The sequence below is a fragment of the Centruroides vittatus genome, unplaced genomic scaffold (genome assembly GCF_030686945.1).
Source record: "Centruroides vittatus isolate TY-2023 unplaced genomic scaffold, ASM3068694v2 contig_1035, whole genome shotgun sequence".
Classification (NCBI taxonomy): domain Eukaryota; kingdom Metazoa; phylum Arthropoda; class Arachnida; order Scorpiones; family Buthidae; genus Centruroides; species Centruroides vittatus.
Genome location: NW_027120673.1, coordinates 2,738,954 through 2,765,834, shown reverse-complemented (window position 1 = coordinate 2,765,834; position 26,881 = coordinate 2,738,954). Strand labels below are relative to the sequence as shown.

General features: G+C 30.3%; 3 protein-coding genes across 3 annotated transcripts; 1 reads left to right on the top strand and 2 right to left on the bottom strand.

Moving 5' to 3' along the window:
• Positions 1 to 542: 542 nt before the first annotated feature.
• LOC136969122 (luc7-like protein 3) lies at positions 543 to 1,055 on the top strand. The gene has a single exon (XM_067263222.1). It carries the CDS (start codon positions 543 to 545, stop codon positions 1,053 to 1,055), a length of 513 nt encoding a protein of 170 aa, XP_067119323.1.
• Positions 1,056 to 14,194: 13,139 nt separating this feature from the next.
• LOC136969114 (zinc finger BED domain-containing protein 5-like) lies at positions 14,195 to 14,716 on the bottom strand. Its single transcript, XM_067263215.1, has one exon. It carries the CDS (start codon positions 14,714 to 14,716, stop codon positions 14,195 to 14,197), a length of 522 nt encoding a protein of 173 aa, XP_067119316.1.
• A 731-nt stretch (positions 14,717 to 15,447) lies between these two features.
• Positions 15,448 to 16,092, bottom strand: LOC136969101 (zinc finger BED domain-containing protein 5-like). Its single transcript, XM_067263207.1, has one exon. The coding sequence runs from the start codon at positions 16,090 to 16,092 to the stop codon at positions 15,448 to 15,450; it is 645 nt and encodes a 214-aa protein (XP_067119308.1).
• Between the last annotated feature and the right edge of the window lie 10,789 nt (positions 16,093 to 26,881).

Genomic DNA, 26,881 nt, shown 5'->3' with positions numbered 1-26,881 from the left:
TATTAAAGTGCAGAAGTAAACATTTCAGATGTATACGATATCGATGTTGCCTACGCTGATGTTGGTGATGTTGGTGATGTTGGTTTGCCGCACCAATGACGCAAAATATGGAGGAGATCTTCAGATCCAACAAGAAACTACAAAGCAGTCAGAGAACAAGAAATAGGGATCAAAATAATGTTCATTTTGAACATTGTTTTAAAAAATGATGCTCCAGTCTGTCAATGTCCAAGACAGCTATCTGCTAGTAAGAAGGCTGAAGTTAATAAGGAGATGGAAGAATGGTTACACGAAACATCTGAACAACCCACAGATGATGAATGAAAAATAAAGAAGCACAAGGAATAATGAAACTTTGTAACCAGTCAAAAGAAGAAAGAGAAACTTCACATAAGTCTTCGAAACTTAATCATTGGTTATAGCAACGTCATGCATCAAACGTTAAGCAAGCAGAAGTTGCAGTTGTTCAGGAGAAACAGATGGATGTTTGTGGTGCCTTTTTGATAGTTGGTGATGCATAGCAACGCGTTGATGATCATTCAATGGAAAAACAGCATGTTGGTTATGCAAGATTAAAATCGGCAGGTGAAGAAATTGTTCATAAGAGAGAAAGAGAGCAAGAAGAACGAAAGCAACAAGAAAAAAAGAAACACAGACAAAATTATCATAGTAGATCTGATGATCGAAAATGTGACGTGAGACGAAGTAGACGCTCAAGAAGTAAAAAACATAAAAGCAGAAGTAGAGATAGATGTTATTATAATAGAGGAGGATATTATAGAGAAAGAGAAAAAATGAAAGAAAGATCTAAATATAAATATAGATCAAGATGTACTGACCAAAGACGATTAACAAGCACACTCGATCACGTGATTCAAGATATCAAAGACAGTCTAGAAGAATCTCCAGAAATTAGAGCAATGACAAAGGAGAACATTAAATTAATTAAGAAACTGCAAGCGAACAACATGAAAGCGGAGGTCCGTTCAACTAACGAAGTATTCGACCGGTCAGATGAGGACATCGGGGACGATGTCAGCTGTCAGGATGGCTGAATGTGCGGTTTAGACGAGTAACATTCCTAAACCGTTAATATTTATGAGGGGTTGCGGGAAAGACGAGGAGAACGAGGGAGAGAGTCGAGTAAGGGGAGAAGTGAGGCAAGACGACAGTTGGTGACGGCGCGAAAGGAAGAAAGGACGAAAAGACGTTACGAAGGCGAGAACATTATTGTTCTATCAAGACGGTTACGATGTTTACGAACGCTGGAAGATTATTGTCATTTCTAGTTCTCTAGTTCTCCATTTCTATTACCTATTCCTATATACAGGGGTATATACAAAATCGCCACTTGCGATATTTTTATTAAAGTGGCAATAAAAATATAATACTGACGATAGCAAGTGGCGATAAAAAATAGTCGACATTCAGTGTGAAATTGAATTTCAAATCACACTTCGGGAAAAACAGCAAAATGTCTAGCAATGGGAGTTCCGTGCAACACACAACAAGCAATTTCATGACGTAACGTGGCAAATTAGGGCAGAAAAGTCAGAGAACCGAAGGCAGTTTTATGCAATGCCGCCCAGCGTTTCCATACTGGGGAATTTTTATCGACTGACAGAAACTTTGGAAAAATTTTTGAGATGACTTTTTTATACTTTGATCATTTTTCAGTAGACTAAAACAAAATCTTTGTCATTACAGAACCTATGAAATACTGTTTAAATATCCTGATCAAATGTGTTATTCGGAATTATTCATTAAAAAATTATTCAAAAATGATTGCTATTGCTAATAAGAGGAGGGCCAGACGTTCGGATCTCCGATTAAAACGAAACTTGGGAGCACGTAGACCTAAACACAAACAGCTACTTGCCAAATAATAGGTTTGGCCCTCTCTTTGTGACATGTTTGACATGTTACTTTTGCTTTCCAGATAAGGCTACCAGCACCTTCATTAATAAGTAAGTAAAACTGGTAGCTATAAACAATTTAAAACTGGCAAAATGGTGGCGATATTTTTAAATTTTACAGAGCGACATATGATTAATATTTTCTGAGAAGTTTAATATATGTATATATTAAACTTCTCAGAAAATATTAATCATTTTATTTAAACAATTCTAAAACAATCTGAGGTATTTTCCAATCAAATCATATGTCTCTTGTCCTTCATTCTCGTTCATTGCAAAGATATACAAATAAGGGTCAAAATATAAAAATTAATACAAACTCGAAGTACTATTTTTTATTTAATTTTTTATTTAATTTTTTATTTAAATAAGAAAACAAAATTTAACAAATACAGTATTAATATCAATATATTTCACGTTTACTTGAATATATCAGTTAAATATCAATAAGTGAAACCTAACATACATGTACTTGTTTCCGAGTATTTTTCCTTTATTATTAATATATTTTGACATTGCAAGGAAAATTGCTTCAAAGAAATTATGTCTTACAAAAAACCACACGTATTAAATCGAAAATTCTTATTTGAATTATTCTTCGCTTACGGCAAGGCCACTAATAGTGTTTTAAATTAATAATTCTAGCAAAATGAAATTTATGTCTGCTAAAATTTAATTGTTTTAATATTCATTCTTGGTTATAAATTTGTTAAATATAAATATATTCGTATCTAACAAATAAATATTTTGAACTACTGTATATGGAATAAATGTTTAACCTTTTCTACAATGACTTCGTGTTAATATAAAAACCAGTTACTTTATAAATTACATTGGAATCAATAAATTGAGTAGTTATTTACGAGTATAAAGGTCAAGGTATATAATGTGTTATTGCATAATAAATTTATTTGTGCTTTAAACAGATATTGTTATGTTATTTTAATCATTAAAATCCAATTTATTTTAAAAGTGAATTTAGATATACAGTAAGCGTCAAAATCCTTTTAATGAACTCAGGAGACTATTTTAAAGGACTGGAAAATGTTGCAAAGCACATTTAGTACGAAAAACTTCATATAAGTATGCAAATAAATATATTAACCTATATAATTATATGAACAACGTAATTATTTTATTAATAATAGTAACATACAAAGAATATATGCATTGGGAAGATTTTGACGCATACAAAAGTCTATATCATATTTCTGGAAAAAGTACACTTCAATGATCAGTATAGTCTCCGTTGACCTATAAAATCTTCCAAATGCGATCAGGCAAAGAATTAATAATATTCCTGCAATCATGCAATGTTATTTTGTTCCACTCATCCTGTACACGTTCCCATAATTGGTGAATGCTTTCAGGAGGAGCTGAATAGCCAGATAAGCGGCGTTTAAGAAGTGATCAGATGTGCGCGAGTTGACATCAGGCGAATGAGGCCTCCACTCAAGCAGGCTAATATTTTGACCCGAAGCTATGACATTGCCCTTCTGGATGTATGTTTTGGATTATTATCTTGCTGATAAATAAAAGAGTTTCTATTAATGTGATAATAATCAACAGATTGTAACAAATAATTATCAAGTATCTCAGTGTAAATAACTCTATCCATTCTATTAGTATAGAACATAGCATTCCATGCCTAAAATACATAATACAGCCCCAGACCGTAAGACTACCACCCCAAATTTCAATGTTGTTTTTACTTCTCACTCAGTTATAGACTTTATCGATGTAGTTCATACCCATTTTCTTCTATCTGAACAAACTCTATTAATTTTGCATCCATCTCACCATACAATCCTCTTCCAATCTTGTAAAGTCTAGCGTTTGGCAAAATTAAGACGTTTCTGTTTATGTAATTTGATAAGCATAGGCTTCTTGAGCTTAACTCTTGCTTTCAAATTGTTACGTTTTAGGCATCCGCGGATAGTCGAAGTACTCACTTCTATTCCTAAGCCATGTTTCAATTCCCTCTTTACTTGCGATGTATCTCAACGTCCACTCGTTATTGCACAACGACTGTCAACGTTTTTTTCCTGCCAGCTCTTAAATTTTCGTGATATAGTAACTCGCTATTTTTTATTCTAGATACAATCCAAAACCCAATACCAACTTCTAACGCTGTTTTCTCAAAAACTTCTTTAGCAGGTCTACAATACGAGTTTCTTCTTACTGGGAAGCAGTGGCGTAGCGTAGTGGGTGCGGCATTTTTTCACAATAAATAATAATAATATCTTGTAAAACTTTGAACCATTTAATTTCAATAATAATAACCCATTTCATTTTATATTTTTGTCGCACCTACGATTCGGACGGATTGAAATGAGCACGGAATTTTTCATTACTTATTCTGTGACGAAACTGGGGAATCCCCTTTCTTTAAATGAATGTATAATAATACATCTTGCTTATTGTAGCGACTGACAACACCGTCTGTACTGACTTGTAGGGATTCCCCGTATATTATTTAAGGGGGCTAAATTTTAAGGGGCCGGTGAAATTTTCCTCCGTTCCGGGCGGCTGACACTCACGCTACGCCACTGCTGGGAAGCTTCTTCGTGATGATACATATCAAGCAGAAGCTCATTTGCAAATTTATACGCTATCTCGTTAATATGCACGAAACTACATTGTTTAACGTTGATGTTATAACAAATTAATTTACGCGTAAAAATCCTCCCAATGCAACAAGCAGAATTTATACACCATAACTATTTTAAAAGTATGAAAATTATTTAAATTTTTTGCTATTATGTGAATATTGTAATAATCTTACAGTTGATTTACTTCCTTTTCTTTTTACTTTCTCATATCGAATAGTTTTCGCTATTTTTCTAAAGTATGTGTGAACATTAGGAGGATTTTAACGCTTACTGTATATAATCTGTATGTAATAATTTTTAAAAATAGAAATATCAAAATTATTTTTATTTAATATACTTTGATTAACTATAGAAGTTACTATGGCTTGAGACAGATGAGATGGAGCCTAAATCTCACCTCAGTGAGGTTACTAATCAGAGCCAATCCCCTCAGTAGACTATAAAAATGTATGAAAAAATATAAATAATTGTTTATGTTATCAAAATTAATTTATATTAGGTTAGTTTGAATTTACTTGAGATTTAAGAGTAATGGAACATGACTAAGGAAAAAAATTAACACATTAGCGAGGTTGAAGCCGAAGTTTTAAACGCGAAATCGTGTACGTCGGACGTTCAGCGCCGCTTTCCTGTAAGCATAGAAGTTTGACAATGGCGTTTGCAAAGACAGTGGAATCAAGCTCGGCATTCCAAAGGCCGTTGTCAAACTTCTAGGCTTACAGGAAAGCGGCGCTGAACGTCCGACGTACACGATTTCGCGTTTAAAACTTCGGCCTCAACCTCGCTATTGTATAAAAATTTTTAGAATAATTAAATATAAAACAAATATAACTATTATAAAGATAATAATCGTTAATATAAACTCCGACTGATACATTTTTTATAAAGTTACAAAATTCTACAAAAAATCTAAAAGTAAATACCTTTCTAAGACGACCACCCAAAACTTAGGAAAACTAGTTATCTCAAGGGGTGGTCTTGATAAAGGAGGTGACAAAAATATAATGGATACAAAGTATTGTATATAGCATTATATCCAATAGTACTACATAGTATATACTGTATATCCTATGTAGTATTCTAGTTCAACACTATACAAACAGCAGGGATTTTCAACGGGGTCGGTATCGACGTCATAGAGGTCAATAAAAGTTTGAATATGGTCGTTAAGCAAATTAAATACATGTTAATACATGTTAAATACATGTTAAATACATATTATATATGCATATATAATATTTTAATATTGTTTAATTATTTAATAATTATAATCATTTAAAAATTCTTGAAAATATTTATACTATCATTTTAAAAATTTTACGAAAATAAAAAAATGGATTAAAAAATAAAGTATATATTTATTTAAGGGGTCGATGGAAAAAATATTTTTTTGAAAAAGGTTAGAAAACGCTGCTATACAGGCTATTATGAAGGCAATACAGCAAAGACTGTTTAAAAAATGTCATGTATTGTTTAATACGCTACTGCAGTGTTTTTCAACCTTTTTCATTGAGTGGCACCCCTGATTGAAAAATAAAAAATCGTGACACCCTTGACCAGCGGTGGATCTAGAATCTAAATAAGGGGGGCTAATGGGCCAGATAAACCTTTTGCAAAAACGAATATTACGCGCAACGCTGGTGTAGGATCCGGGGAGGGGACTCTCTCCCCGAGAAGAAAAATTTTTAAAAATTGACAGTTTGAAGTAGCATTTTAATGCAAAAAACGCGTTTCTACGTGTTAAAAATCAAAATTTAAGTCCATTGAATTTTGTATAATTACCTACATGTAAAATAATAGTCTCGCTATTGTTTTTTAAATCTACTTTTATTATCGGCCCTAAACTTTGTGACAGCCCGGTTGAAAAGCACTGCGCTACCGTAACAAAATTTCATCGAAAATTAGAAAAATGAGCCTATAAACTTTTATAAAATAAAAATTTAAAGGGTATAATATTATTTTTAAAATTCTAAAATACGTTCACTTTTTATGCAAAAATAACTGGATATAAAATTACTGTATATCTAATCTTATTTTTTATATCTGAATGTTTTATTGACAGATTTACTAAATTAAGAAACATGTACGCTATGTATAGAATATATATGTTTTTAACGTACATGTATGTATAAATTGTAGCAGAATAACAGAAGATTATAAAGGAACGATTCATTAGTAAATGACAATGAATTATTTTAAAACTTCCTAGTCCTGCAAATTTCCTAGATTAATAAACACAATTGGAATCGAGATATAATTTGTAATTCGAATTGTTCCTATTTCCAAAATCACTTTTATCACTAACGTACAAATCATTAGCCAAAGTAGGCCTATATGGTTGCATAAGAAAGGAAATTTATAATATTTCATTTATTATGAAACCATATTACTTTCGTTAATATTGATATATTAATGAATGTTGAAGTAATCCAATTAAATAATAATCTGTGCTTAGTAAACTTTACAATGATATTATTTGTTTGTATGTTTGTATCAATCACTTGAATGCATATTAAAACGTAACCAAATAATTCAGAAGATAAGTTTAGAACATGCTCGATCTGCTACGAACAAAAATTTTACAAAATTAATAAAATGAAGGTAATTTATACTTTTATTTTTTTTTAACTTTGCATCTATTCATAACTTGGACGTTTATACGGTACATTCAACTTTCAAATATTTAAATTGCAAAGAGCACTTACGGAGTATAAATTATTTATTATTTCTTATAATGTAGATATTGTATATACGACATAACTCAAGAACAAAAAACGTTACAAAGGGGTAAAAAAAACATAAAGAAATGTACTCTTTATTTTTTTTTGAAATTGCAGCCCAAAAATTAATTGAGAGATCTTGCATTAGATGCTATTAAAAAACTTGAAAACAACGAATAAATCAGGAAAGAGAGAAGAATAGAAATTTAGTAGCATTGCATATTGATTTAGTATTAAGGAAAACGTGAGGATTTATATGAATAAATACGCATGATGAATAAAATTGTTTTCACTTTCTTAAAACAGATGCTACCAAAAGCTTGTTTAGCTAATATGTGATATTTGTTTTAATTGATAACAACATTGAAGATCATTACAAGTTAAATAAGGTTAGATAACTTAACATGTTACTTAAATTTAGTTTTGTTGTATGTCTTTTTGAATGTTTGACTTCAAACATACAAAAGGAGCAGAGCCATTTCTATCGTAAATCTTCTATTTATTTTATTTTATTTATTTCTCTACTTCTCAAAATATTTTATTACATTAGTGATGTAATTGAAGAGATATAGAATTTGTCTCTTATCTGTCAGTATTATACGCTAAATGCGTTATTTTTCATATAAAATCACCGACACACTAATATAAAAATAATTTAATTTACAGAGTTGAAATTCGTTTATTATAATACCGTATAATTTTAGTATTTAAAGACGAATAGTGACAATCATTACCCTTGTTCGATTTCAAATATATCAGCCATTTCATAAAGGAGACATATTTTTGTCTCCTTGTCGTCATCCTTTACATTGTCAATTGTTTTAGGTTGATGTAATTGCTTTTTGTTTTCTTTGACTACTAAAAAAGTTACCATTGTTCTTGTCACCTTCAGGCTTTTTACGTCGTATAAATAATATTTCTAACACATATTCTGATATAAACTGTTAATACGTATTAGAATAATATTCAAATGCAGATTGAACGATAGAAAACGTTATTAATAATACAATATGAAAATAAAAATAAACTGGTAATTTTTTAATAAAACTTGTAATAATACTATCAATTTTTTGTAAAATTCTAGCTACAATATTGTTTGCATCTCTGGCATATCCAAGTAGGGCTAAGTGCTTTCAAAACAAAAGAAAATAAACCAGTAACGAGTTTCTCGACTTTCCCGGTATCATGTAAAATTTGGTGGCACCATCTGTTATTATATTTTATTTTTAAAATATTTTATATTTTTAACTATTATAAAATGGCAAAAAGCTTAATTTTGGGAGTAAGGATAATTTTTATATAAAAAGATTGTAAATACTAATAAGTAAAATCGTCATTAAGTCTGACTCGACTGGAGATACACACGACCCCCTTTATCTCCCCATCCCCTCGATCTCTAATCACCAAAATTTAATAGCATCAATCCCCCTAATGCACAAATCTCTGAAAAATTTCAGAAATTTTCGACATAAAGCACGGGAGTTATTAAGCTACAAATAGGGTGAACAAAATCGTGCCATACACACACTAATATACACATACAGAAATTACTCTCAATTCCCCGCATTTCTCGACGTTTCAAGTGTCTTGAGCTCCAAAAATGTAAAAATCTTGGGGATGGTCATTTTTTGGCAGATTGTCATACTTTCCCTCTGTTATATATAACAGCCGGGAAAGTAAAAATTTAATTTAAATATAATTCTAATACGAAATTTTCGATATTTTGAAGTTGGTAGGCTCATTTCTTGTTGTTGTTGTTGTTTGTTTTGATCTTTGTATTAAGTTATAGTATAGAATAACGTATATAAACGTAATTAAAATCCATTTGTTAGCTCCTTGCCAAACTGAATTCTAGGCACACTATTGCTTTCAATAATTTCAATAACTTTGGTACCTGATTTACGTAAAAAATTTAAAATAATTTAAAATAATCTGTGTTTACTGAGGGAGAATTTTTTATTTATTTATTTTAAATTCAACTTTTATCTCGATAAAATTACACTAGAAAACTTTCCAATGTATTTAATTTCCAAAGTATTGGAATCATGCCAAATTTAGATCTCCGAGTTTTTTTGCAAATCTCCGCGTTTTGATACAACTGAACCCCAAAAATGCAAAAGAAAATTCCTTGGATACGTATGTGTGTGTGTTGGCGCCTATTTCATTTAATATATTAGGATGGAGTGAAGATTAAAGAACGAAATTTGGCATAGCAGCTTGTGTATAAGGGGCTTTGATGCTATTAAATTTTGATGGTTAAAGATCCTGAGGGCAAGAAATAAAGGAGTTCACATTTCATATCTAAAGAGAGGTCGCACTTTATTCGTTATTAGCATTCACAATTTTTTTTCTTTTTTTTATGAAACTCATCACTACCCTCAAAATTAAGTTTTTTTTTGCCATTTTATAAGAATTAAAAATATAAAAAGTTTTAATATTTTTTGTATTATATAACAAAATCTCATAACAGATGGCACCATACACAATTTCATAACAGCCGGGAAAATTTAGCAACTTGTTGCTAAATTTTTTTAATAACAAACTTATTGTATATTACAAATCACTTTACTTACAAAGCAAATGATTTAAGTTTTAAAACAGTCTTAACTCAAGGTGAAGGGTATTTCGCCTCGAAGTAATGATTAAAAATAGACATTACATATGCAAAAGTAGTTTTAAATTCCGTGTCTAGACATAATTTGCCTTCTGCGAGACTCGTTTATCCATTTAATGATTTCTTGATTATTATTGGAAAAATCGGATTTAACAAATTTAAAATACCGTATTTACTCGCATATAAGACGAGGTGTGACTTTAAAGACCAAAATTAGATTTATTAATACAATTCTAATTTTATTTCGTTTAATCCCAGGTAAAATATCGAATGAACGTAAATCATGCATTGTCCTGCAATAAATACTGGCATTTTAAACTTCAAGGAAAAATCTTATAAAATCGACAACATAATTTGTTCACGTAAAGCTGAACAATCGGGAACCATTTTGCCACTCGAATCCACTCTCCGTCGATTAGATTTATGAGTTTCTCCGAATTCTAATTTCTGTTTTCACGTGGGAATGGATAAAACTTATATCAGCTCCCGTGCGATTTTGGAATTCAATTCAAAAGCTTTGTTTTCCTTATTGCTATTCATCTTTACTTCTGACAATACATAAGAACGATTCAAACGACCCAGACAAAATACTTATGTTTTTTAAATACAAGAGGGTAAGCATTCAGTAAAAAATGTGAATACATGGTTCACAAAAATTATTTGAAAAAACGCAAAGAATCTTTCGCTCGCGCGTATAGGACGACCTAGGAATTTGAAGCAGTGAAAAATGAATAAAAACCTCGTCTTGTATGCGAGTAAATACGGTAATTTTTAAATAAAATAATTATTTCGTTGCAGTTATCAAAATTAAAATTTATTCAATAATCGCCAATAATTATATTTTTAAAATCATAAAAATCTTTACGGAAGGTAATTTCTTGTAATGTATAACCTACACTTTGGTATTTATCAAAAGATAAAAACTTGAACAGTTAAGTTGAAATATAGAGATTGAAACTTCATATTGGCTCTTCTATCCGGAGCAGTCATGAGCAATCCGCGGCCGGCGAGGTTCGAATATGCAGTCCCGAGGTCTTTGGAAACGTAATTTTATTTTTATACTTTCTCTCTCGGGCCATTATGCAACCCTAATTAAGTTGATATTCATGACAAAATAAAAAAATAATAAAAAAAACATTCTAACTAAACTTAACCGCTGAAAGAAGAAAATAAATTCGTAGCTTGCATTTCATTACCATATATTACAACGGTTGCCAAACTGCATCTCGCGAGTCGATACGGCTTACCTTGAACTTTACTGTGACTTCTGTATCTTTATTTCTTTTAATAAGTTGGGACATACTACTTACACGTGTGTAAATTTGCTGACTATTACATAGTGTGACATATACACGGATTGTAAGCGTAACTCTCAACTTAACGTCGAACAGGCTACTGAAAGCTAGTGTACGTTGTAAATTCGAAGGATTTCGTAAAGTACTAGAAAAATAAAGTAACGGTGACATTTACTACAGTCTAGTGACAATGTTTTTAGTATTTTTATCATATATAATATAAAACACCATTTCAACGTAGGGTGCGACTCTCGTGTATTTCTGATAAGCGATGAATGACTGCTATCGTAACGAGCTTTGGCCTGCAACTTCGTAAGAAATTATGCAGTCCATCGAAAGCTTACGAAGTTCACTCGCGGTCTGCATCCACACTATCAGTGATAAGCAACCTTTGACCTATGTAAGTCGTTAGTCATCATTAGTTATGTAAAGTTTTGATATAGGTTTAATTTTTTTTTATTAATTTTTGCGGTTTTATTTTACATTGGATTGCAATGACGTTAATAATGATAATGACGTAAAATTTATTTACTTAATGATTTTATTTGAATTAATAAATAAATGGCAAAAATTGAAAAAATAACTCTGCATAAGGTAAAAATGCTATTTAATTATATTTAAATGCGATACTGTTTATTTTCTATAACTATTTTATTGTGTTTTTTATTATTTTATTATATTTTTATTATTTTATTATGTTATTATTAATTAGAATAAACTCGATTGTTTTTGTGTTATATTATTATAGTTTTTGGAATTGTTCCAATAAGTAGTAAAGAAAACGATATTAATTAGGATCGACTGTATGAATCTTTTAGATTGAATCTATTCGAGGAAATAATTCCGTTTTAAAAAAAATGAATATTTAATTAGAAGTCTTGATGCAGGAAACACGAATGCTAACGTTTTGTAACATTAACAATCGTGTTTCCTGCATCAAAACCTCTAAGATTTACTACTGACGAAAGTTCTATTTTTAAGTTGTTACGTTATAAATGTTTACGGAAGGAAAACGCTGTAAGAAAAAAATTATAAATGGCGGAAATAGAGGAGTTATACTTACTCAAACGATTTTTCAATTATAAATTTAAGGAATACTGATTCACCTTGTCGTTCTGATCCCATAAGCCATACTCCAAATAAAATGTTAGAACATTCTTTTATATCGTAAATATCGTCAATTAATGCAAAAATGGCGTCACTAACTTAAAATGATATCAAAAATGACGTCTTAGACTTCGGTATCGTATTCCCTGGAGTTATTTCGAATTTTCACACCACAAATTTTCCAATTAAAAATGTTTCTACAGTTTTAGATTATTTTTCCGAAAAGAATCAATCTACGTTCCTACAAACCGATGCCGATCGTAATACGTACAGAGTATATTCATATAATACTTAAAATACACAGTATGAATATAATAATCAACATATTTAAACAATTTTTATCCGTACAATACGATTATCTCCACGCATCTTTTATTTTTTGCTAAAGCTAGTCGTTTTTGTACATTGTCGTTTGTTCATGTTTCCTTAAGCAGAAGAGGGAAAGGAGTTCTCTCACGTTACGCGCAACAAATGCACCAGCTTCTCTCCTCGAAAGTTCAACTTGTTGAGCTTTTTCTTGTATTTTCCTCTCTTCTCCCTAGTTGGCGTTCGCACAGTAGTTCGGCAACCTTGCTTCCGCGCAACGACGATATTAAAATGGCGAAGGTAGAAAATCGAGGTGGGAACATTCAATTTTGTTTTTGGAACTGGAACTGTTGGAACGGATCCGAGTGAGGAACTGTTTCGTCGCAACAGTCAAGCAGCACTATTATGTTCTATCGGAATTGCTTAGTCTGTTGGACTAGACGGCCCCTTGTCGGTTTAATATACAGGAAATTCGTTAATTCGAACTCAGATAATTCAAAATTCCGTTAGTTCATAACATTACTTTTGTCCCGGCTTGGGATATTTACACGTTAAGAAATTTGGTTAATTCTAAATACGGTTACTTCGTATTTCCAAGTGAAAATTCTGTCCGAACTGTAATATGCGTACGTTCACTCATTCGTTTAAATCGAAATGCCTCCATGCTGTAAGAGAACAACAGATCAAGAGTAACTTTAATCTGGTCAATATGATTTCGTTTTTCCAGTAACACATTTTCTAATGTCACCTTACATATTGACTACCCCTTTCTTCTCTTATTTCATAAAATACCATCTGGGTTTCCGAATTGCAAGATTGGTCTACGGGTAGTAGATTGAGATATTTATAGGCTCTAGGCTACTACTTTTAGACGACTTACTACTTTATGGATCACTTTAAAAATAATTTTTGGTTATATTTCCAGGAATTCTGCTTTACGTTTTATAAAACCTATCTGGAAACCTGTTACGTGCTATTTACCTTCGCATTTATATTACTATTATTATTAATTAAGAAAAATAGCGTTCTGTATTCGTATTCCGTTTACTTAATAAATTATATTGGTTACGTGGTATTTGGCATGTTATACAGATATATGTAAATCTCTGATAATTCGAAACTCGAAGTCGCAATTATTTCGTCCCTCGAATTTCGAACTAACGAGATTTCCTGTATACAGTATTATAACTTGAGATTTCTTCTATACAGTATTACCACTCCTCACTTAACCGCTTGGACTTACAAGCTCCAGAGCGGAGGATAAGATCCCTTTCGCTCGGACTTACGACTCTCTTGAGACTTAAGATCCCTTTTTAAATCTTAGTCTCCTTCCCACAGTCGGTCAGTATTCATTAGACCAGTGTTTCCCAACCTTCTTTTCCTCGCGAACCAAAAGAAAGGTCCGAAAAATTTGACAAACCCCCTATGTAGTCGTTAATGACAGGTAAAAAAAAGAAATAAAATTTGATAGAATATATATTTTACATATTGCAGAATAATATTGATTATATTAATCGTGAAACATTTAAATAAAACATTAATAAGACTAAAATGATGGCTATAAAAGTTGAAAACAAGATAAATTTAACAAACTGGTTTTTATGTTTTACATTTGGAAAAACTCTTAATGGGATATTTGTGGCTGTTTGATAGAACAAAGCAATTCAAAGTTAGGCTCAATATCTGACAATTTCAGTCTTAGATCAGGTTCTGCATTCAACCTGTTTCTGTATTTATCTTTCAGATAAGTATATGTTGAAAATCCTTTCTCGCATAGATATGTTGTGCAAAATGGTAATAGAACTTCAATGGCTTTTTTTGACAGAACAGGATATTCATTTTGTATACTGAGCCAGAAGTCAATTAAAGATTGATCTTTAAAAATTGCTTCTAGAGAACTGTCACAAGATAACTCTATGAGTTTTTCTTTTTCCAGTATATTTAGAGAGGTTTCTGAACTTACATTTCCTTGAAATGGATTACGTATCCAGTTGTTTGAGATGGATATATTGCATCTGTTGGGAAAATAGTCACCGAAAGTTAATCGAAGATAGTTCAGATGTTCACATATACTCCTTTTAATGTTTTCGTCAAGTTTAATTGAATTTTCTGATAAAAAAAGTGCTGACAGAATCGAAACATCCATACTCATTCATCTGCAGGCATTGAATCCAAAAATTGATCTTTTTCAACATAGCCTCAATTCTATCATGTACACTGAAAATGGTGACACCCTCGCCTTGTAAAAACATATTTAATTCATTCAGTTTACAAAAAATGTCAGCTAAATACGCAAGCTTTTGCAGCCAAAGAACATCGGATATACAAGAAGACAAATGAAACGGATGATCAATAAAAAATGCTTGAACTTCAGACTTCAAACAAACGCGTCAAAACTTTACCACGGGAAAGCCATCTAACTTCTGTGTGAAGTAGTAAAGAAACGTGGAAACTTCCAAAATCCTCATAAAGTGTACGGAATAGACGGCAATTTGTAGCACGCGATTTTATAAAGTTCACAATTTTCACAGCATTACTTAAAGTAGTAGATAACTCTGCAGGAATACGCTTACGTACTAAAGCTTGTCTATGAATACAACAATGAGTCCATTGAATTTTCTCGTTGATCTTCTTCACCCGTGCCACAAAATCAGAAAATTTTCCTGTCATTGATTTTGCACCATCTGTACACACACCCACACAATAAGACCAGCTTATTCCATTCTTTTCAAAATACCCATTGATCATATCGAAAATCGCTTCTCCAGTTGTGTAGGTTTTCAAAGGTTTTGCAAATAGTACATCTTCTTGAACAATATTCGTAAAAAGATATCTAACCTAGACAAGCAAGACTGCGGCATTTGTTACATCCGTCGATTAGTCAAGTTGAATTGCAAAATAATTCAATTTTATTCTTTTTAGAAGTTCGTTCTCCACATAATTAGCCAAGTCATTAATTCTACGCGACACCGTGTTGTTTGATAAGGGAACTAGCTCAATTTTCTTTGCTGCCTTTTCCCCAAGCATACATTTGGCGATATCTTTCGCACATGGTCCAATTAAATTTTCTGCTATTGTATGCGCTTGTCCAGATCTTGTAATTCTATAGCTTACTCGAAATGATGCTTCAAGGGCCATTTTACTATCTTCGTTTGAAGTCAAGAAAGAAGAAAGACTACACTTTTTGATATCTGCTAATTTTCTTTTGAAATATTCAAGAGGTTTATCTTTGTGTGTCGGATGTTTTGTTTCAATATGTCTACGAAGAAGTGATGGTTTTAAACTGCTGTTGGCAAGAACTTCGTTACATATAACACAAAGCGGTTTAGGTTCCGACTCATCCCCAGTAAAATGAAAACCCAATTGTAGATAGTCGCTGTCATATTTTCGCTTTTTCTCTTTTCTATCATCATTTCCTTTGTTTTTCGTCTGGTGAAACGGTACCTCACTACAGCTTTCAGTACTATCATCTCGATTATCATGTCTCGTTTCTAAACGACCCGTTTTTAACCATCGATCCATAATAAAAATAAGCTATAATAATAATTAAATTAATAATTATTAAATCATTTGCACGAGAACTTGACAGTCACAGTATCACTATCACTCAAGCTTTACAAGTGCTAAGCCTATGTATGAACGTCGGTTAATACAACACTACTCTCCCAGTTTCCGGTTGTGAACAAGTATCTAATTCTAAAATCTGTAGTAAACTGCCTTAATTTGATATTTATTTCCAATTGTATTGTAAAAAAAAATATTACATAGAAGGGAAAACTGCTGCAATGATTTTAAATATAAAGCAGAACATGATACTAATCACATTGATAAAATGTTTTAAATATAAATAAATGTTTGTAATAAAAAGAGAATAGTATTTGATTACTTGAATAAGAGGAATAAATTATAAGGTATAAAATTGTTGATATAATTTGATATTGATGAAGTAATTTTGAAAAACAAATAAGGAAAAAAGAAATGAAAATATTGAAATTTATTATAGATTTCTTAACAAACAGGCAGCGAACAATCTGTTTTACAGTGGGTGTGTTCTTTAATTTTTGTGTTTTTGTTTTGTTTTTTTTTTTTTTTTGCTTTTGATTTTAATGGCGTTTTAAAAAATCCGCCATTACAATATTATTTTCGCGAACCCCCTCTGCAAACACTGCGAACCCCCAGGGGTTCGCGAACCACCGGTTGGGAATCACTGCATTAGACGAAGCATTCGATATCTCTAAGACTGCATATTTCGTTTATAAATTTGTACTTTATTGTGCATTCGATTTGAAAGATTCGATGACTAATATATTAATATGAAAGAACTTTAATTTTTTTGGAACATTATTTTCATAATTTTTACTAATTGTATTTTTATATTCTTTAATATGTAAGAGATGCAAATTAAAACAGTTATTAAGTTGGAGTTTCCTTTAGACGTTTTCTTTCTCTAAAAGAAATGAAAACTATTAATTCCCTATGTTTCGTGTTAGCGCACTTTTCCTACAGGCGGACTTATCAAACTGGACAGCCAAGGGACAGAAGACGTTGAGACACAATTTTTTTTTTTTTTTTATGTACAGTATGTTGCAAAAGTGTGCAGAGTGAAAATTTTGAAAATTACAACATTACCAGAAAATGAATTTATTAAATATTATCTTGTTTGTTGTATTTAAGTGTGTTTATTAATAGTAAATAAATAATAGTATTGCAAAAAAATTTAAAAAACATAAATAAATAATTTAATTAATAATACAGTATTTCACTAAAAGTGATGTTGAAAAAAAATGTGAATACCAACAGTATTTAAGTAAATAAAACATTTATTTAATAATTTGTTGGTCCACCTTATCATCTATAACAGCTTGATGGTGACGAAGCATACTTAATGCTATTTTTTCATAAAAATCAGGTAAAATATTTTTTCGTTCTTGGACTAAAACTCTTCTAACTGTTGTTTTGCTCTGATTTCAAAATGTTATACAGTACTTTCTTTTTCAACTATGTCCATAGATCGTCAGGTGATTGTGGAGAAGTCGGTATAAAATGGTGAATATTAAGACAGTCCATTGATGCACAATATATGTACAATGTTTGGGATCATTACATTGTTAAAAATAATAACCCTGGGCAGATTCAGCTTTTCTATACTTTAATGTAGACTATTTTTTAATAAATTCAAGTAAACATGTTTATCCATTATTTGTCTAATTACCTCCAGTTTTCCTTTTCAGCTACTGACATGCATCCCCAAATGAACACATTTCTAGCCCCATATTTAACTGTTCCCTGCATATTCTTCGGAAGCTATCTTTCTCCTACTACATGCTTCCACACATACTTTTTAGTTTTTACCAATACTATCACAGGCATTAAATTTGCTTTCATCTTAGAAAAGTATTTACATTTCTTCAGAACCCAATGGGCTATTTTTATAATACTTTATAGGAAAATGAGTTACAATTTGCAAATTTTTGAAATGAGGAATTTTCTGACAGTAATGCATGCTTTATATTAGGCATTGTATAAATTACTGGTTATTGTAGATTTATGTACTGCAATACCAAATGATTCTTCAAGCTATGTTTTGAGTTACTTTAAATTAAATCAGGTTCCTCGCTCACTGTATTTTTCAGAAACTTTTCTTCTGTACATTGAAGTTTTGCGGCAAACCACTTCTTAATATATTATCCCTAGAATCTCTATTATATAATCCTTTAATAACGTTCTTTAATAAAGATGCTATATCCCCATATGAATATACATCACTCCGTAGAGAGAATAATTTCTCTTTCCTGTATGGATAATTCCCTCCTTTTATCCACCGCCATCTGCCAAATTTAAGATCTTTTTCAAATTTTGATCAAATTTATTATATTTCAAGTAGTCTAATAAAAAGTAACAATATTTACTACATTTAATTTAAAATTATTTCTTACTGTATCTTTCTGATTCCTGAAAATTGTCAGTATATCTTCAAAAAACCGTTTGCTGTATGCAGATTTTTGCAACAAATTAGAACGGAATTTAATATTATTATCTGCTAACATGTCGCTAGATGTTGCTAGATGTTAGTGATAACTGTACGTTTTAAGTTATTAGATACCATACCTTACATATTTATGTATTTTAGTTACTGTAAATACTTTTATTAAAATTTATGGTACACTTCATGATAAACACAATCATGATAAATTAAGTACGCTTCTAGCCCAATGTTAAATACACATTAAACGAATAGTCTATCAAATTACTGCTACAATAAAAAGGGCTTATCATATCAAAACAAGCAGGAACTAGACTCAAATTATTCAAATATAACTTTAATTAATATGGGGAATCATTTCTGGTTCACACATACCTCTCATCAGCCCTTTCAAGATTAGACGTAAATAACAGTGCACTGTGTTATTTATAATATCAGTCTGTAAACTGTGTTTGTAACAATATTTTAGATATTTCTTATGTTTACTGCTATACGTGTAAACTTGAAAGGGCTGATGAGGGGCATGTGTACCCGAAATGCATTCCCATATTAATTAAAGTTATACAAAATGTATAAATAATTTGAGTCTATTCCTTCTCGTCTTGATGTAATTAGCCCTTTTTATTGTAGCCGTAATTTGATAGGCTATTCGCTTAATGTGTACAATGATAGGCTAAAATAACCAAACTTGTGATATGGGTTTCGTTTTAACGTTTAACATTCTTACTTTTTGGCCGGGCAGTGCTGGACATATCTGCTAGTTACTTATATAACAAATAATACGTTCTCTAATAAAAATATAAATTTTTAAAATATCTTTATAAATTTAAAATACTCTAAACTAATTTGATTATTTCTAAAATCACGTGAAATATTTTCATGTAGTTTAAGTACAAATCCAGATAAACAGTTCGCTCTTTCGTAAATAGCCGTATTCATAAAAGTACAAATGAAGACGCTTTAGTAGTTCCGACAGTTCCGATCGGAACTACTAAAGCGGTTGTATTAACTATAACGGAACTGTTCGACACTCGATGTGGTACCAACCTATAATAGAGAATGCCAGCAATCTGTCAAACGTGATGAAAATGGCCAGAGAAGCTGCAAAAACACAGGGACACCATAAATAAAAGAAAGGAAATATTAATTTACTTCTTTTCTTGAGTATTTTCGTTTATTATTATTATTTTTTAACTTTACTTCGTTTTAAAATTCATCGGACTTCCCGCTTTTGCATGAATGCAATTAGAGGGAAAATAAGAGAGAACTGCTGTAGGCGCGTGACCTTGGTTCGCTTGTTTCCTCTTTCCTCCTGTTTTTCTCTCTCCTCTTGTATTTCTCGTGTCTGCATAAACGCAGCTTTAAGCTTCAAAGTAGGCGAACAAAATCGTGTTCCCCACACACATACACATCAGAAAAACCAACAACTTTATTGTTTTGCATTCCTCGACGTTTCAAGATCCGTGAGTTCAAAAATGTAAAAATCTTGTGGAGATCATTTTTGGACCGACCGTAGTTTCCTTCTCTTATATAACAGTCGGGAAAGTAATACAATAATAATTTAACATTGGATTTGGCAGGTTTTGGAAATAAATTCATCAGTCATAAAAATTTTTTTTCGTTTCTCCTTACTAAAAAATTATTCATTGATTGTTCTTTATCGATGCTTTATCACCCATCTTTTTTAATAATTCTTTCAGTTTATCATTCGATCGTCCTTTTTTCAATCAGTTTCTGTACATTTATTCCAATTAAAGCATGTTCGTTTCATTTCATTTTTTTAAATATCGTTATTCGAAGTCCAAAACTTCGGCACGCATAAATATTTTTAAAGATAATTATGTTCACAAGATGTCACGCGGACTCAAAAAAGTACGCCACTCCTGTTATATAGAGAGTATATATTTTAAACCACGTTAAAATGTCAGCCCGGATACTTTAGTACTAGGTCACTTTAACGCGTTACACCAGTCATAAAACTTATATTGTGTTCGCGTTTATCATTTTGTTAATAAATTAGTCAATAAATTTAATTTTATTATTTCAGTTTAATTATCGGGAATACTGTGCTTTTAAAACCTTATTGTGCGAAATAACATATTTTAAGAAGAAAAAAAAATTGAGTAAATACTTAGTTAAAAAAATTTCATAATTATAAATTATCAGATATTTTGATAAAATAAAATAAAGCGAATATGAAAATTATATTATATTCATTGGCCGCATATACAATTCATATAGGCTACACATACTTTTATCGTATGATAAGCTGTATATAAATTCAATGCATTTGATGCAGGAATAAAAATATTTTTATTCATAAAATTAAAAATTTGGCCGACGGTGTTTAACCTATATTAAAATATAAAATATTTTGAAGCTATAAAGTGTCTTCGTTTTCCATCATCCACAACAGCAACGACAGACCTAAACAATTTTCACTTAAGACGTACTGTACATTGGGGCACTTGGGGCCTTTGTCGTCGGGTTGCACTTTTCTTAATCCCAAGGGAGCTCTAAGGTTTCATTTTATTTTTGAATTAATTACTTATTTTTATCATAGAAAATTTTTTTATTGATGACAAAATTAAAATAATAATTTTTGTTATTAACCAAAACTTTGTTCTGACGGGTCGTGTACCAAGGTACAGTACTACTATGTTTAATTAACGTGATTTTGATATACACGGTAGCATCGAAGTATTAATTAACTGCGTTAATCAAGGGATATCTGTTTATATATATACTGTATACTGTATTTATGTATTTTATTTATTATTTTCGTGTTTAAATTTCTTATTAGGGTATTTAATTATGTTATTTTTACCTTAAATTATGTATATTTGCTATTTAAGTTTACCGAATTAGGTGTTGTTTAGGGTCTAGGAACTAATTAATTCATTTTCCCTTATTTATAATGGGAGAATGACTTCGAAAAATTCTGAGTTCGAAAGGCCTCCTGAAACGAATTAAATTAGAAGTATTAAGCACAACTGTATTTCAATTTGCTCTTTACATGACTGAATACGGTACCCACCAGTGGACATAATAATGAATAAAACCATTGAACATTAGTAATAATAATCAAAATCGACATTCGACCTCACACTGCATCTCAAGTTGTTCACATGTTGCAACAGTTTAGCTGGGTATTTTTTGACTACCTGTCTTATAGCCCCAATCTCCTGCTAAGTGATTATTACCTGTTTTCGCTTTTTAAGAAATGATTTTTATCGAACAGATTTGAAAATGATGATAAACTGAAAAACGCATTACTGAATAGTTGAAGACATTAGCAGAGTACTTCTTTGTGAATGGAATAAGGAAAGTTGTAAAACATCAAATGTGTGGAAGTCAACGGTTAATAGATGGAAAAATAATGAAAACGTGTACATCCCCTTTCTCTGCAATAACTTATTTTTGTCTTTCATGTTTTTCTTATTTTAAAATACGCCTCATACAAAGTGTATTATTTTTACTAACTTATATAAACTCATTAAATACTACATAAGAAATTTAAAAAATCTATTCAATATCTTAAGACATATTATAATTTATTTCTTTTTAAAATTAAACATGTATGCTCCCTTTGGTAACTTTTTCTATAATACAGGGTTATTCATAAGTCCGTGAAACATTTTAAAATGTATTATTCATAAACTATACAACAGATACTATATTTTTCAATATTGAAATAAAGGTAAACTTTCCAGTTTTTTTTTTATACGAGTCACAAATGTTCAATGTGTCCACTTTTGCTGATGCGACAGACATCTAGCAGACATTTTCACGCCATATTTGCTTCTACTGATGTCTAGCAACAAATCACAGCAATAATCCATTCCCTCCCACACGGTTTACACTTCAGTTTCCTGCGGAGAATTCGCTACATCGTTAGTTGCGAGACTCCAACTTGCACTTGCGGAAGTATGCTCATGGACTTGTGGAACACGATCTACAGTTTGTTCACTTGGCCCTCCACATCTGGGAAGAGGAACGGTGCACAGACAGCTTTCATCCAGGAATTTCTCATACCATTTCAGGATAATGTTGTACACATGTGGCTCCTTATGGTATTCTGATAGAAATTATCGCCGTACAGTCAACGGACGAGGTCCTCGAGTATTCCAACGTACAAAACGACTTTTCACATTTGCTTCACGCCATATTTGCTTCTATTGCCTTCTAGCGACAAATCATGGCAACTATGCGTGCGTACTATTCCTGGGAAAAAACTTGGAGAGTTTACCTTTATTCCAATGTTAAAAAAATGTACAGTAGTATTTGTTCTGTAGTTTATATATAATAAATTTTTAAAATGTATTAAGAGACTTATGAATAATCCTGTATTTTCATGAAATTAATCACTACATTAAAATTATGAACACAATTTTTAAGAAATTGTCTTTATGGATATGCAGACAACTAGGGTTTCTCAAACGGGATCCCGGTTGTTTTTTTAACCCGGAAAATTTTTCTTATCCCGGGAAATCCCGCAAATTTTTTAAAAATTTACTTTTTTCTTATTTTATGTTAAGGTTGAGGAAATTTTGCAAATAGAAAGTATAATTAACTCATAAACTGTCAGAATACATTTGTATTTATTAATTTTAAACCTACTTATTAGTTTTTTTTTTAAATTTTTGCTGATTATGGCACGTCACAAATGGTCAATAATCAATACGTAGCTTATTTGTGGCAGAACTCTCAAACTTCTTTACCAGTAATATCTGGAATAAGTGTGCTTACGCTGTCTTAATTTTTAACCATGCTTAGTAGCTTCAATAACTGCGTAACGCCAAGTTGTGCAAATTGGGCAAGGATACAAACGAGTACGAAGTCTGCAAGTATGAAGTTTTTCTTCATAACCTGATTATTAAAGACAGACGAACTGCCGAATTATTGGGCTATGATCTTTCTATTAATGCAGCCGAGGTAGACAAATCAAGAATACTAGAGAACAAAAGAAGTACTACAATCGCAAAAACGAACTAGAAATCTTTCAGGATACAGATGAAAACACATAATATTTGTCTTCTCTTAAATGCATTAAACACGATTCCAATCACATCAATTGAATCGGTAAAGACATTCTCGGTAGCAAGACTTTTCATTACTAAAATAAGAATCAGATTGAGTGATCGGAGTATTGACCATCTTTGCTTTTTAAAATCTTATAAAAATTTACAATATTTTGTATTATATTTTATTTAAAAAATCAAAAATTACCTTCTAAGTTAGAAGTTTGATCTAAGTTCTTTTTTTTTTTTTTTTTTTTAATTTTCAACTCAATTCAAAGGCATTTTTGTCGTTGCTGTATGCAGTTTCCAGTAAACTTTAATAAATTTTTTCTATTTGTGAAAATTTCTACGTAATTCAAAGGTAATTTTTAATACATATCTTATATAGCATTATTAATATGATTTTGGAGGATGCAGAACGTATTAAATTACTTTAAAAAAAGAAAAATAATTATATCATTTGATTTCATAACATTTTGTATATCTTAAAAATAATTAATTTTGTCCCGGGATTTTCCGGGATCCCGGAAAACAGTTCACTTTTATCCCGGGATTCCGGGACAAGCAAAAGACCGGGAAATGAGAAACCCTAATCACCACCCAAAGACGAATAAATAGAAAATATTTTGTTTTTTTAAATCAAATTTAAAATTTCTTTCCTTTTTAAAGACATTATTTATTTGTTTAGTCAAGTACAATTAAAGTGTATTTTCAAAAAATGTTTATTTATTTCGATTTAGATCGTATAGGCTACTTGTTTACTATAGTCTCGGAACTACGGTGGATACATAAGCAATAATACATAGAGAAATTTTTTTTCTGTAAAATTAAACTTCTCGTACATAATTAATTTCAATTACACAAACATAAATTACCGGTTAATTTTTCTATTTTTACTTGTCAATTTATTAAAACACACATTCGGGAAACATACTTTATTATATAGAGAACTTTCGGCTTTATCCTTCGCTCAAATTAGTCTGTTTATATAGTTTATTTATAACAATTTTAATTGTATTTTTGCTTCGAACATAAGTTAGCATTTCTATAATAAAATTATTTAAAGTCTTTTAGTTTTTATGAGATACAGCGTTTTGTTTTCTGGTTGCATGCGGTTCACTGGAAGTGATCTTCGAAGGCTTCCAGCAAGCCGCATACTGAGTAACAATATACTCCATAACCGCTGTACTGTACATCAGGTTCTAAAACGATATACGCTAATGATATGAAAACTACATAGTTTATTCTCGTATTTTTACTAGTTAAGCTTAGTTTGAATGTTCTTTATCACGAATATCAAATTAATTAGGATTTCATATGTCACAAAGCAAAAAATGAAGGAAAATTACGTTGCAAAGCTCTGAGGCCTTATTAGGATCTCGCAGGTCGCGGGTTGCTCATAACTACTTTATACCTACATTATATAAATGAATAAACTAAGTTATGAAAATATAATGTTTTTAAAACCGGTCTGGTTTATATTTACATTATTTATATTGATTGTTAAACACAATAACGTACTACAATACTTTCAGCCGCCATATTACTAAAATTGAGCTTAATATAGTTCGTTTCAATTGCAAATAGCGAATGTAAGATAATTTGTGTTCAAAATTATTTCTTCATTGCTTTTTATCTGGACCATATGTATCACATTTTGCAATGTAAGTTCTTTAAAATAATCTGTTAAAATTTTACTAATAGCCTACCAGCATATCTAGCAATAAAACTGAATTTGATTATATGACAGAATTACATTTTTGAAGTGTAGTAAATGAAATTATTTCATAATATATCTACTAATATTATAACTTTTATATTTCTATAAAAATTTTCTTTTTATCCGGATGTCTGTAAATTTAACTTTTATCCTGATTAAATGAAAATAGGTCTGTTTAACCCTTAGATACTGAAAATTTATAATGTTTTTTACAATTATAGTAACAATAGATGCTGTGTTAAATGCATTACATACTAAATAAACGAAATATAAAAACACCTTATCACTGTAGTATTTACAAACGCTTCTCGGCTCTATTTATAAGTCCTCATCAAATAAATTGTGTTCGAATTCGAACACAATTGAAATATTATATAAAACAACTATTTAAATATATTTATTGCTTTATTCCAATATTTGAAGTAATATAACAATTGTAGTTTTTAAAAGATTTGACAATTCACTTTTTGAGTACAATATAATTTTAAAATATTGTTTTATTCTTTCGTGTAACGTCTTTTCCTCCTTTTACTTTTTTTTTTTTTTTTTTTTTTTGAATTTTTATAAACAATAAAAGACGGAAAAGTTGTTTCCTTTAGAAAGTCAACTGGATGTTCCAAGTAGTAATTAATTTTGGACCTCTTGACTATTTTATTTAATATTTATAAATGGATTTAATATATAAATTAATTATAATTGATTCTTTTGGGGCCCCTTAAATTCAGGAGCCCAAGCAAGCGCTTACTTTTCTAGTTGTTTCGTAATAATTTGCTAAACTCGTTATTGATTAAATGACTATTTTAAATTATTAATTTTTATATTTATATTCGTTTTTCAAAAATAATTAATTAGTCAAATCTACTTAATTCATTACACAAAAGTGTTCTGTATAGTGTTTGATTAATCAAACACTATACAGAACATGCCCGCTATATCAAATATTGTATTAGAATATTATATAAATTACAAAAATTATAAGAATAACACGTAAAATTTAATTATTTAAATAAGTTATCTATATTTTAAATAGAAATGGCGTTAATAATGTAAATTTAGTATTTTTCCTGTAAATACATTTATAAACACGCAATACAGTACTGAATTTTAAAAAATATATACCGGTATATATATATACTGATATATTTATATTACTACAACTCTAATTTTGTAACAGAAATCTGTGATTTTATATTTCCTTGAAATTAATATATATATATATATATATATTTATTTATTTATTTAAGCACATGATTATATTTTATTTCACAATAGTACATTCAATTTGTATTGTTATTTTTAAAGTAATTTTAAACAATATTAAAAAATTGAAATCATATTCAAAAATAAATTAAAGAGAAATTAAAAATTCTTTAGGCCTAAGTCTTCTCTATCTGTTTAAATAAGTTTTAATAATAATTTTAAATAAGTTTAAATAAAATTTTAATTGATAAACGACGATATGATTGAAAATAATGCAAAATAATTTACGCTAAAGGAACAATAATAAATAAATAAATAAATAAATTGTAATGAACTACAAAATATATAAATTATCTTTAGTGTCAGATTTAACCGCAAGGAAGTTTA

Excerpts from the sequence above, each read along its gene's own strand:
- LOC136969122 (XM_067263222.1), top strand. The coding sequence starts at position 543 with ATGGAAAAACAGCATGTTGGTTATGCAAGATTAAAATCGGCAGGTGAA.
- LOC136969114 (XM_067263215.1), bottom strand. The coding sequence starts at position 14,716 with ATGGATGTTTCGATTCTGTCAGCACTTTTTTTATCAGAAAATTCAATT.
- LOC136969101 (XM_067263207.1), bottom strand. The coding sequence starts at position 16,092 with ATGGATCGATGGTTAAAAACGGGTCGTTTAGAAACGAGACATGATAAT.